Genomic DNA, 13684 nt, shown 5'->3' on the forward strand with positions numbered 1-13684 from the left:
ACAAACTAGATAACTCAATTTTCAAATTTCAGTTAAATCAAAAATTAACTCATGATATATTACATAAATGCAGTATTACAAAAATCGGGAATCGGATATAATCGGTTGAGCTACCGATTCAGGGATTAATTGGAAATCGGGGATTAATCGGAGTGGAAATCGGATTTAATTTAATATTACAATATTATTTAATATTTAGTTATTATTATATTAACTATTTAGTAACTGATATATTCACTATATTCATAAACTCTACTCCCTCTGTCCCATTTAATTGTATACGTTTCTTTTCAACTGCTCGACACGCATTTCAATGCTCTTATAAAACATAGTTCCGTAACTTATTTTTGAGATTTTCTTTTTCTGAATAAAAATATAACATCCAAACTTTAATTCAGAAAAAGAAAATTTTAAAAATAAATTACACAATTACACTTTATAGGAGCATTAAAGTCCGTGCCACGTCCCCGTCCCCCAATGTATACTACTCAGGGGGACGGAGGGAGTATTATTATTCATATTTAAAGTAATACAATATTTTAATTTTAATAATTTATCATATATGCTTCGATTAAGAAATATATGTAGAGATTAATCGGATTTCAAAAATCGAATCCGTGGCCGCCTTGCGGGGATTAATAGATTAAATCGGGGATTTTTAGAACACAAATAAACTAACCCCTGCTCGTAATACTCCCTCCGTCCCAGTCAATTCTATACAGTTTCCTTTTTGGGACGTCCCATCATTTCTATACATTCCAAATATAGTAAATTTTAATAATATAAAATATTATTACACCCATTTCTTTCTTCCACTGTCTCCATTCTATAATAATATAAACATTATTACACCCACTATTTTCTTCCACTATCTCAAATCTATCATTAAATATAAATGAGTCCCACCACTTTAGTCACTTTTCATCTCACTTTACTCACTTTTTACACTTTTTTTTTGTCTCCGTGTCCAAACCAAATGTATAATATCTACCGGGGACGGAGGGAGTAAATCGTTAGGTGAAATTCTTTGTGTAACTGAAGTTCAGATTCCCGCTTGTTTTTGGGTATATACTCCACCTTGAAATCTTGAATGCACCGATTATCAAAGGCTACCTAAGTCACTTAATTTTCTACTTCATTTGTTTTGGGGGTTTTAAAATCCCAACTCATTAACTTTTTATATTCATTTTAACTTGAAAATAGTACTAATTTTCTTGATATAACATGTAACTCACTGCTCAATTAGACACACAGTTTATTTTGATCGTGTAAATTTTATCTTGACTTTTTATAGGTGTGTTTTGGTTTCTGTTTTCCTGAAATGGGCTTTGCTTTAATTGAGGTAGAGAGATGTGTTATTGAGTTGATTTTGATGAGAATATGTATTTTTGTTGTTGTAAAGTAGCTAAATCTGGGTCGGCCCAACAGTTTCCTGCGGGTCTTTGGGTACTTGTTGTTGATGACCCCAGTTGTCTTATGATCTTGGAGAAAATGCTCAGGATTTGCCACCATGAAGGTACAGTAATATAGATATATAAGGTTTATGGTAGTTGTGACTTGTGAGTGTGTATGCATGTGATGTGTTAGTTTGTTTGTCTGGTTTGTTAAATTTGTAAAGGTCGAAGCATTATTGGATTCCTAGTGTTTGGTCCGGTCTCGTCCAGTGTATTTTGTAAATTTATTATCTTGGGCTTTTGATGTTGTTCTTAGGAGACTAGTAATCCAGGTGAGTAGGAATCATAGAGATTTGGATGTGATATTGTTTCTCGAGTCTGTGAACTTTAATTTCGGTATCTATCTGTGTAAGAACTAAGAAGTATTACATATAGATTGGAGCATGTATCTAGTTCTATATCTGTTTCTTTTTTTTGTGTGTTTTTACTGTTTAATGATATCTAAAATTCGTAATGTTTTGGACTTGACTGTTTTTTGTATAGAAAGTAATTCCCAGCCCATCATACGAGGGCAAACATAATAAATCAAGAGGCATTAATTGTTATATTCTTGTTTTAAAAATTCAATGGAAAGACACTTATCTATGTGGTTATTGGTTATCCATTTATTTCTTCCTGGGGTTTTCAGCAAAATATATGCAGTTCAGCTGATGTTGCTTGGAGAACAGAAATGGATTTGATATTGTTTTAGGCAGAGACATGCCTAACATGGATGGGTTCAGCTTCTTGAGCACATTGGACCGGAGATGGACCTCCTGTTAGAAGTAAGCAGAATAATACCTTTCTTCTGGATTTTGTGGTGTTTTAATTAATAATATCGATGGCAATTGTTCGATTTCTCTAATCAATCTGTATAATTGACATAGTATTGTTCTCCATGACCGCTTCTAATTTGTGATCTCAACTAACTTGGAATGAATTCTTGAATCTTTTGATGAAACTTTTTGGTTTGGGACATTACCAATTTATGGATTGTTTTCTCAATTATTTTTTTTGCCTCTATAAGAAATTTGCCATAACTATTTAGCATTGTTTTTTGTTGTTTTCTTTAATATAAATATTATTTGGTACAGAAGTCTGATTAAATCAAATATTAATATTATAGAAAAGGTTAATCAGGCGATAACTAACCATGACCAAACAGATGTTTCTATAATTTCCAGTTATAATACAGTTAAAGCAAAAACACTCAAAATGAAAATCTTCTTTATGAGTGATATATCAATTAGAGTTTGGTGAAAATGTTCATTTCAACCAAATTAATCTTACGTAAAACAGTGATATTTATATCTAATGACTGCTGGACCTAAATCAATCATTAGAGGCTTCTTTATTTGCTTGCTTACACATTTAAGTTGAGTTAAATATTTGGATGGACTAATTAAATTGGCCAAAGTAACTAATTGTTCAGTGTTTGTCCACTCAAAGTAATCAAAAGATAGACCAACCCCATGCACGTCACTGGTGACGTCACTGGTGAAGTACAGAGAATCTGAAACAGAGGAAAAGATGATACGTGTGTTGTACCCTTACTACCAAATTTCGTATTCATAAAAATATCTAGATACAAATCCTTTCACATTTATTTATCTGTAAAACGTACAAATAATATATGATCAAACAACCATGGGAACAGAGAGTTATCAATCGAAGAATGTATGCGTTATTGGAGCTGGGCCATCTGGGCTAGTGGCTGCTAGAGAGCTTCAGAAGGAAGGTCACGATGTGGTGGTTCTAGAACAGAAACATGATGTTGGAGGACAGTGGCTATATGAACCTAATGTTGAAGGCGAAGATCCACTAGGAAAATGCACTACCTTGAAAGTTCATAGTAGTGTATATAATTCATTGAGGATCAATTTAGCTCGGGAGACTATGGGGTTCACTGATTTTCCATTTTTTGTGAAGGAAGGAAGAGATGCGAGGAGATTTCCGGGGCACAGGGAACTATTGTTGTATTTGCAAGATTTTTGTGAATGCTTTGGGTTGAGAGAGATGATCAGGTTTTACACTAGGGTGGAAAATGTAAAATTTTTTGAATCTACTGATCCGTTTTCTGAAGATTTAAGATGGGTGGTTAGAAGCATAGATTATAAGAATGAGAAAGTGGTTGAAGAGGTGTTTGATGCTGTGGTTGTTGCTACTGGCCATTATTCCCACCTTAGACTGCCTACTATTCAAGGTATATATTTTGAGCAATTAGGAACTTTTTATAGGTAACCCATCTTACATGATTGTCAAGTATGAGCAGACAATATAATAAGTATAATACTTGTTAAACTCTAATTAATCTAGTTCAAGACAGAAAAAAAACTTCCCGAGATTCTCCTTGGTTCACATACCAAGATAGATCCTTCTCCCACTTGATTATTTTTCTGAAGTTAAGTAGGTGGCGTAAACTAGATTTTCTGGTGAATAAACTCTTGCCTGTTAACATTACAAATCAATCATTGCCTAAAATCAGTAACCATCCAACTACCCAACTTCTACACATTATATACTTATATGCTTGATATCTTGATCTCTTTCTTCACTATTACCAAATTTGTTCATCAAGCAAGGCAAGGCAGGAGGGAAACAATCAACCTATTGATATTGGAAGACCCGACGGATTCTTCCAATGTATCATTTCTGGGTCCAAAGGAATTTATAGGTATAGGAAGAAGTCCTATCAAATATAAATTTTTTCTTTCGACTGTTAATACGATATATAAGGACTGCTACTACAAAGAGTATTACTACACCCTTGATCGTGAAATATCGATTGCTTGTTGAACCCTGCGAATTGCGTGAAGTAGGATACTCCAAATTTGGGGGTCAAAATGTTTTATAAAATGTTCTTTGTGGAAAAAATGTGAACGAAAGATCCCACTGAATTGAATAGTAAAATGAAATGAATAGTACTACATGATATGGATTTTAATTAAAGGGTTAAATATCAAGTAGGTGACTAACTGCGTCCAAAAAACTCAAGTAGGTCACTCATTTCAAATTTGACTCAAATGGATCATCAATTAACTTAATTTGATCATTCCGTTGAAGTCGAAAATTGAAAAATGGTAACATAGGATGGTAGAGCTCGTTTTGGGCTTCGATATGGTTACTAAAACTTGCTATTTGGCTCATAAAATCATGGCAAAATATGGCTTTGATTCTCCCTATTTTTGAGGTTTCGAAGAATCAAAGCTAGTTTTACCATGATTCTGTGAGCCAAATAGCAAGTTTCAGTAACCATATTGAAGCCCATAACGAGCTCTACCCTCCTATGTTACCATTTTTCAATTTTGGGTAATTTCAATTTTTAACTTTAACAGAATGATCAAATTAAAGTTAATTGATGATCAGTTTGAGTCAAATTTGCAATGAGTGACCTACTTGAGTTTTTTGGCCGCAGTCAGTCACCTACTCGATATTTAACAGTCCTACTAAATAGCTAGTAATATGAAATGTGTAGACAGCTGTTTATCTTTAATCAAACACTGTTAATCATTTAGCTTATTTCTAATAATTAGGAAAGGATGGCTGGAGAAAAAAACATCTGCATAGTCACATATATAGAGTTCCAGAGCCATTTCGGAACGAGGTAAAAAATTGTATATACATTATTATCCATCGAATGTGTCAAATTTCTGCAATTTGTTGTGCAAGCTTTCTGAAATTGCAAAAAATACACAAAACATACTGGTATTAACAAAGTAAAAGTGATACGTAGGATTGCAGACACTATCGCAACCAAGGTACTTGTGTAGTTGTCTGCATGTCCTGACAAGGAAGGCTGGAAAAGAGATATCTGACTGGACTTGCTTTAGTTATAAGTCGAGCAAAATGAGCTAGAAAAGTGAATTTTCTGTAATCTTTGAGAAGCAAAGACTAAATAGGGCCAGGCATTTTGCACTAGAGGAGAGTAGTTCATGAATGGTTTTCCGCATATATTTTAAAGGTATTACTAATGTAATTTTTATGAATAGTTGATCTTATTGACTTAAAAATTGATGCAATCTTTGTTACCCCCAAGGTCCCAATCAATGAAGGGAAAACAGGGGAACACCTTTCTGTCCTTGATATACTGCTTCACATAAAAATCAGCCCAAACGCATACTGTTACGTAAACGAGCTATAATATAGAAGAAAAATGGTATTGAAAACGGCGGACATTTATGATTAAGAAACACCATACAACTTCTAATGATCGAACACTAAATAAAAATGTGTTTCGACAACAGAAAAAGTGATTTGTTAAGTCCCTAATAAACCTTGATTTTACTATATATTTTACACGTTTGCAACTTAAAGATACTGCTTGTCGCTTGATCTGAAAACAGGTTGTGGTGGTGGTTGGAATTGCTAACAGTGGACAAGATATCGCAATGGAGCTTGTTGAAGTAGCAAAGGAGGTCCATTTGAGTGCCAAGTCTGTTGATATCTGTGAAGGTTTATCTAAGGTTATCTCGAAACATGATAACTTATACCTTCATCTAGAGGTAAATATTAAATTTTTTCACATAATTCGATTATATTATTCTCTGTATATATGTATATGTCTTTTTTAGATATCTAAGAACCATAAAATGTGTATGGCAACTTATACATATTGCAGATAGACTCTCTGCATGAAGATGGCCGTGTGGTGTTCGTAGACGGTTCTTGCATAGCTGCCGATACTATCATATACTGCACTGGGTAATTAATCAATGTTATCCTACAGCTTACATAGAGTCTATGGATTCCTAAAGCTAACGGCATCTCCAATCTCTGCTTTATAAAACCTTCTTCATCTTTATATAAACACACAAATTCATCTCCAAAGTCCAATGCCTCTATCTTTATATATAAAGCAAACAAATATTCACCTTCAAATTGTAGGAACACTGGATGGATAAAGTAGATGAGAGAGACTATAAACAAATATTAATATAAGCACTATCAATTATTAATATAAAAATAAAATAGGTTTGAAGTTGGATTTTATTGTTGAATCTAGATATAAAGTGGATTGAAGTAAAAATTGAAAGAATGGCTGGAGATGAAATAGTGACAATTTGATGATAGAGCAATGGCTGGAGATGGCCTAACAGATATATGAACAATTTTTTCAGAAAGTCAACTTTTATAAGCATATGTATTGGAATCAATTAATCATGCTTATGTATCAATGACATACGATGTGTGTGATTTGAATTACAAAACTGGTCACTGTGACCGATAAAAGTCAAACAAGTCGCTCTGAGTGGCCGGAAGGGAGTATCAATGTATTTTAATTTTAAAAAAGCCTGAGAATGTGCTAGCTAGCTCAAGACATATATCAGTAAAAAAGAAAGACTGTTGTAAGTACAACACATCCCATTCTTGAAGGATCATTATATACACTGTGGTTTTAGAAGTGCACCCGGCCCCAGGGGTTGTAATATAATAAATTCTATTTAATATATTTAAATTTTGTCAAAAGTAAGCCAGTCATCAAGAAGGGTCAAAATCTTACTAAATTCATATTTAATTTTTTCGATATTTAATTATACATAGCTCATACTTGTTTTTGTACTAAACCAACATCTTGCAATGTTTAGGGCTGCCCCTGCCTATGTATATGGACTGTATATTGGCAGATGTAAGCAGGTGTACATATTCTCACTCCTTTACAATGGAGGAATAGGAGTAGGTGATTAAATATAAAAAAGTCTATCTAAATATCTAAATTTTATGTCATAAATAAGTCAGTCAGCAAGAAGGGTTGATCTAAGTTTAAATCTTTCTAAAATTATATCTAATTTTTTCAATATTTAGTTGCATTTAAGTCATACTTGTTTTCGTACTAATCCCCTGCATTTCAATTTTTGGGCTTCCCTGTATATTTGACTATTTGCGTACTTGCATATGTATATCTTTTGTATATTTGCGGATGTATGCAGGTATACATGTTCGTTCCCATTCCTTGACATCGGAGGAATAGTAGCAGTTGATGATGGAAGAGTTGGGCCATTATATGAGCACACTTTCCCTCCATTACTTGCTCCTTCTCTCTCCTTTGTGGGGATTCCTAAAAAGGTACATACTACTTAAGTATATAATTACTGCTCTTATATTTTTTTCAAAACTGATATGGTACATTTAGATTTTACCTTTGATTCTTGCTAAATTTACAAACAGAACTAGCTAGCAATTTAATTAATTAAATTGGGGGTGTGAAAACATCTCATATATATATATAGGTTATAGCATTTCCATTCTTCGAGTGGCAAGCAAAATGGATAGCTCAGCTGCTCTCTGGGAAAAAAAGTTTGCCATCACGGGCTGATATGATGCGGTCCGTTGAGGAGTTTTACGAATTAAAGGATCATGCTGGTGTTCCAAAACGTAACACCCATGATATTGGCAATTTCGAGGTTTATTTTTGTTGACAACTTGATGAGATTTGCATCCGACTTTTTAGTTTCCTAATTTCCTTGAATGTGCATAAAGGTTATATTTGCTCCATTCATGTGTACATTGTTTTTATGGGTTTTGTTTTGCAGTACTGTGAAAAATATGCTGATCTTGTCGGAGTGCCACACTTGGAAGAGTGGAGAAAAGAACTTTGTATGGCTGCTATTAAAAAATCAGAAGTCGACTTGGAAACGTATCGTGAGTACTCGTATGATCGCGAATTGCTTCAAGTGCCTCACCATTATTTAAGTCCTAAGCCTTTATAGTTGATATATTTTATTTTGTACTACAATGTATGGATTATGGAAGGAGTATTCATGAAACCAAATGTTTGGAAAACTATGGTTCCAAAAGACTTGAAACTATCCCTTTTCTGGGAGTTGAAAATAAAATTTTAGTGTTCCTCAAAGCGCGTATATTTTATTGCTAATTGCCGTTGCCTGGGGAGTTTTGAGTTTATAGTAACCTACATGTACAATTACACACTTGAATATGATTGTTTCTAACTCTACTATCTGTTCGTCAATAAAAGTAGCAGCAGCAGCAGATATTGGAGCCTCGCAATGATCATTGAAGGTCTCTTCAACTCTAATCCACATAGTTTTTGGTTCATGTTTTCTCAGTTTTATATATACCATAATATCTACAAAATTTTAAAAATAGTTATTTACTTGAGATACTATACCACCACTCAAATTTATGAGTCAATAGGTCAATAGCTATACATAAACTTAATTCAGATGCACATAGTTTATCTTGATTTTGTGCTGTTGCAATATCAAAATATCGGTATGTAGATTCTGACTAGATTGTACAGAATGTTATAAGTATCTTTTTATATATATAATCTTTGTGCATTGATTGCTTATATGTTACAATTTTATCTTATTATCCAAGTAGTTTGTCATCTGGACTAAGAGCACTCTTATTTTTGGATTTCCATCTGATTAATGATACAGTGCAAACAACTTCATGAGTTTTCATTCTCATTTTCGTGATCTAACATCAGTAAATTTTATATCGACTTTCCCTTTATGCTCATCTGAAACTTTATCAGTAGGTTCTGGGGGAATAAGTAGAAGTTATATAGGTTTCTTTCGAACATTTTTATGTCCTTTATTCAACTTGAGCATTTCTGTGTATTATCATTTTTTAGTACTAGATTGTGTAAACAAATTGTATCATTGTATGTACTATTTTTTTCAATATATTATTGTTGACATGTTGAACAGCTAAATCAGTAGTATCTTCTGAGTTTCCTTTATGTGGTATCAATTGCAATTTAAGAATAGAGGGAGCACAAATGCTTTTATATTTTCCAAGCAAACCAATTATCACCTTGAAGTTAATGCTGACAATTTTGAAGGGGCTCTGGACAGGTGAATTCTATTCCCATATCTTTGTAATTGTTCTTAATTCTTTGAAAAGGTATGCTGGTTCATTCACTCTTAGATTGCACAGTTCTTTCATAAACCACTGATGTCCAATTTTACTCGGATTTTGGGACTTGAGGAATGTTACTGATGAGGTACACATGGCCATGTCTGGGTTGTGAAATGCCCTTCTACATTTACATGTATATATATATGATAATAGCATCTGTCGACTAATAGATCTTTTTCTTGGACATGTAGCAGCCAGTAGATATTACTACCTGTATTGCATACATGTTCCACAGATAAATAATTAGTATGCAGCTTGAACAATAGTTCCATGTTTATCATTAAACTGTGTTGTTATTGCATACACTCTGCACTAACTACATGTAATCCTGTCAGGTTAAGGCTACTAAATATTTGTATTACTGTTGATCAATTAATAGCCTTCTAAGATAAACGATACGCTAATATAACTATCTTGGATAACATGTTTATTCAGGTTTCTTTTCCAATTTTATATTAGCTCTATCAAATGCAATGAAATTGCATTTGTGAAATTGTATATAATTGTCATTTGAAACACAAAAGCATATTTGACATCGATATGCGTTCACATTGTATGGTTTTGATTTGACTTTTTTTCTATTTCTCCTAATTCTGACATTGGAGTTGTTCACGGAGCTCTCAGCCACATGCAAGGTAGACTTCCTCTATCAGCACAATATTATTATGTGTTAACTTTGCATATACTAGGCAGATAATATGTATTTTACCAGGATTTTTCCATTTTGCATCACACAATTTTTGGTCTTTTTTCCATTATTCCTCACTCTCCTTTGTATTTTGTAGCCTTGAGTTCTTTCCAGTTCCTGTAACTTAAAGAAAGAAAGTATTGTGAAGCTCCAAGTACATGCACAGATTTGTGGAGCTATAATTGAAGTGTATTACTCAACTTTTGCCTTTGGACTTCTGCCTGACTATTTGCTCAATAATTTTAGTAGCATCCTCTGGAAAATTGGCTGACTGGGTCATCTTTGCCTTCAACTTTCAGCCTGGCCAAAGTTCAGTTAAGATTAAATGAGCTCTCCACTAACTGTAAGGTGTGTTTTCAGCAGTTAAAGCTTTATCTTTTTATGCATAATTATGTGTTCAGTCTTCTCCTTTTCTATTTTTATTCACATGTGTTCACTAATAAAATTTTAAATCTTTTGTGAGTAATATGATTAATATATTCATTATTGAAATGGCTTCTGCAACTTGCAAGATGTTAATGGTCTTATGTACAAACATTAAAAATGTGGTAGTAGTTTAGTACTTGATATTCCATTCGAATCTGTTGGGCCAGCCAGTGTTGACAATTGGGCTGGGGCCTGGCTATTCCTGCATGCATTTGCTGCAAGAAACTGCAAGCCAAGGACACTAGACTTTCATATTTCTGTACTCGGTCAGTGAATACTGAATTGTATAGAACATGTTATATAAAGAAAAAAAAAAGGTTGTTGACCATAAGGTTGTCAGCATAAAGATCTGATATAAAGTCTAAAGTCAGAACAAAAACAATATTATGATGATGCCTAGCTCAACAATGTGAAGAACTAAACTAGGAGTGTTTCCGTTACTTTAGGTACCCCTGCAGTTCTTAAAAAATGTCGGTAAACAAAGCAACTATCTGTAATCTGAATAGTACTGTATCTGTTTATTTATAACTTCCCTCTATTCAGCTTGTTATGTTTGTTGCTTAATATGATGGATGAGCCGTGTATGCTCATATGGATTTTGATCATGTCTCAACGTTCTTCATATGAGCAAGAAGCGGCAGCAACAAGAATGCACCCAGAGGGCTGCAATCGACTAGTTTCGAGAAAGGGAATATTAATAATTCAACAGTTAGGAAGTTGTTTCTTTTAAGCAACCATTACTAAAACGGGGACAATGTTTTCTTCTTCAATGTTTCTGGAAAGCGACCCATCAGAAACCTCTAAATGGGCGGTCTGATAATGTGTTGCCTCTTTATATTCTGCCTTTATATCCAAATAAACACAAATTCCTATTAGGTTGTATTAGAAATTCGCAAGCTAATCAATTTTGTAACTATTACAGACTACAAAAACTCCAATCACAAAACTATTAGTATTACAAAACTAAGTCAAAGTAGCCTAATTATGAAAATTAAGAATAATCCTTAGAATAAGTATGTAGCTTTAGCTGAGTGACACATCTTTGTCTTGCACCTGAAATTGCCGGGATGCAACTTTTGAAATTCCATGATTTGCAAACCGAAAGATGTGTTTGTTTGATGCATAGTTGAAAGATTCTAAAGTTATCATAATTGAGTTTGCTAAGGCGACAACTATGTCCGTACATAGATTAGACAAGTGATTTGAATATACGATGGAAAATGATTTTGATCGGAATGGATCCCTGTATTCATATAAATACTACTCCCTCCGTCCCCCTGAGTTGTATACATTGGGGGACGGGGACGCGGCACGGACTTTAATGCTCCTGTAAAATGTAGTTGTGTAATTTATTTTTGAATTTTTTTTTCTGAATTAAAGTTTGGATGTTATATTTTTATTCAGAAAAAGAAAATCTCAAAAATAAGTTACGGAACTATATTTTATAAGAGCATTGAAATGCGTGTCGAACAGTTGAAAAGAAACGTATACAATTAAATGGGACAGAGGGAGTATCAACTATGACCTCCAATCTTAATTATCATGTCATCTATTATATGTCTAATAAAGTAAGGGTGAGTAATTTAATTCATTGAGATTAAACTACCCTTGCATCGGAATGGATCCCTGTATTCATATAAATAGTATCAACTATGACCTCCAATCTTAATTATCATGTCATCTATTATATGTCTAATAAAGTAAGGGTGAGTAATTTAATTCATTGAGACTAAACTACCCTTGCCACTATACATGTATATTCATAAATAATAAGGCTAATTCTGACTTTTTATACTAACATAATTAGACATTAATGTCTCTTCATTAATATATATTAATTACTTTATAATAAAAATTCCAATACATATAAGTATATAATATTTATAATTATGATTTAATAAAAAATAAATATTTACTGGTGTAAAAAGCGGCGATTAATGAGATTAATTAACATGATCATTATTTGAAATTAGTTTAATATTATATATGTTAAAATAATATATAATCATTTTTCAAACTTTAATTTTCCTCCATAATTTTTGTAAATTTTTATATTCTGGCTGATTTTTGAGCTATTAATCAAATCTCTTACCAATTAGGTATCGATTTAATTGGATTTTATCAAATCAGATCAAAATCCGTCTGATTATCGATTAATCCGTTAATTCGGCCGATTTTACCATAAGTTTTGAATACTTATAAATAAAATATATAATAAAATAAAAAAAGTGGACTATTAGTGAGAAGTAAGTCTAGACTTATAAGTTTATTAAAATGTTTGAAAGAAAGTTAAAGTCTTGATAAAAAAAATGGAATTTTCAGCTTCTTATATGTTCTTCTGACTTTTTATACAAACGGGTTACGGAAAATAGAAACGCTTATAAAAGGAAGTCGGAAGCAGGGCATTCTAACATACACATGATATGACTTCAAATACAAACAAATAATACATTTAAATTACATTTATAACACAAATAATCTTAATTTAGAAAAGATAAACAAAAAGATATGAGATATATGAAAAAATAATTTAAAACAACCCGTGCTTTGCACAGGTTAAAAAGTTTTTTACATAAAAATTGTATACAATTTTGTGCGTACTTAGAAAAGCAGAAATACCATAAAAGACAAAGATGGTTTGGTTCGCAACCTCCAGCTTTCACTTGCTGCTGCAATCAAATTCTTTTGAATCAGCGGTCACCAATCAAATCCCTTTTCAATCGGCTATTGTTACGTTTTCTTAGCATCATTTTACATGTTTTATTTGAATCTCATCGATTATCGTCATGCATTTTATGTCGGGATATTCCAGGGTGCTTCATACAGGTCACCGGTTGGAAAATCCTCGAGATTATATCCGAGTCGAATAGCATCAGACTATAACGGGGCTTGTGCGTCTTTTAAATGTAAACGCATCAGAAAAAGACGAGAGGGATCAAAATCTGTAGATTTAGGAAATTCTTTTAGAGAAGGCAAGAATGTTCTTTATGCTCAACTGAAAAGTTGAAAAAAAAAAAAATGAAAATAAGGGTGGGAAAGAAAAGAAGAGAAAAAAGGGTCACGGAAAGATGCAAAAGAAAGGGGTGCAGATGTTGAATAAATCTCCGTTTTTGTCCATATATAAAGTTGTAACCAACCTCTACATTCTAAAATCATTATAACAATGTGGCCCATCTGAGCGAGTTGGACATCAGGGCCCATCAAATCAGCTTTCCTTCCTCCAAATTTATTCAAATCTCATCAAATTAAAAAC

The 13684-nt window shown here is 32.9% G+C and overlaps 1 protein-coding gene across 7 annotated transcripts; it reads left to right on the top strand.

Moving 5' to 3' along the window:
* Positions 1 to 1078: 1078 nt before the first annotated feature.
* Positions 1079 to 10488, top strand: LOC108216315 (flavin-containing monooxygenase FMO GS-OX-like 9). Of its 7 annotated transcripts, XM_064092566.1 has the most exons (10): positions 1080 to 1342; positions 1429 to 1516; positions 2083 to 2218; positions 3091 to 3636; positions 4967 to 5037; positions 5777 to 5935; positions 6052 to 6134; positions 7361 to 7496; positions 7661 to 7834; positions 7964 to 10488. In XM_064092566.1, the coding sequence occupies exons 4-10, from the start codon at positions 3330 to 3332 to the stop codon at positions 8138 to 8140; spliced, it is 1107 nt and encodes a 368-aa protein (XP_063948636.1). In that variant the 5' UTR covers positions 1080 to 1342; positions 1429 to 1516; positions 2083 to 2218; positions 3091 to 3329; the 3' UTR covers positions 8141 to 10488. The 7 variants fall into 7 exon arrangements, 4 of the variants coding, with proteins under 4 accessions (XP_063948637.1, XP_063948636.1, XP_063948635.1 ...); XM_064092567.1 differs by having other exon boundaries at positions 1079 to 1516; positions 3363 to 3636; XM_064092565.1 differs by having other exon boundaries at positions 1080 to 1516.
* The last annotated feature ends 3196 nt before the right edge of the window (positions 10489 to 13684 follow it).

Source organism: Daucus carota, chromosome 4, assembly GCF_001625215.2.
Source record: "Daucus carota subsp. sativus chromosome 4, DH1 v3.0, whole genome shotgun sequence".
Taxonomy (NCBI): Eukaryota; Viridiplantae; Streptophyta; class Magnoliopsida; order Apiales; family Apiaceae; genus Daucus; species Daucus carota.

Bases quoted from the DNA above. Each gene is read 5' to 3' on its own strand.
- LOC108216315 (XM_017389048.2), top strand. From the start codon at position 3,081: ATGGGAACAGAGAGTTATCAATCGAAGAATGTATGCGTTATTGGAGCT. The intron at 3,637-4,966 runs GTATATATTTTG...TCTAATAATTAG, and splicing joins TAGACTGCCTACTATTCAAG to GAAAGGATGGCTGGAGAAAA. The intron at 6,135-7,360 runs GTAATTAATCAA...GGATGTATGCAG, and splicing joins ACTATCATATACTGCACTGG to GTATACATGTTCGTTCCCAT.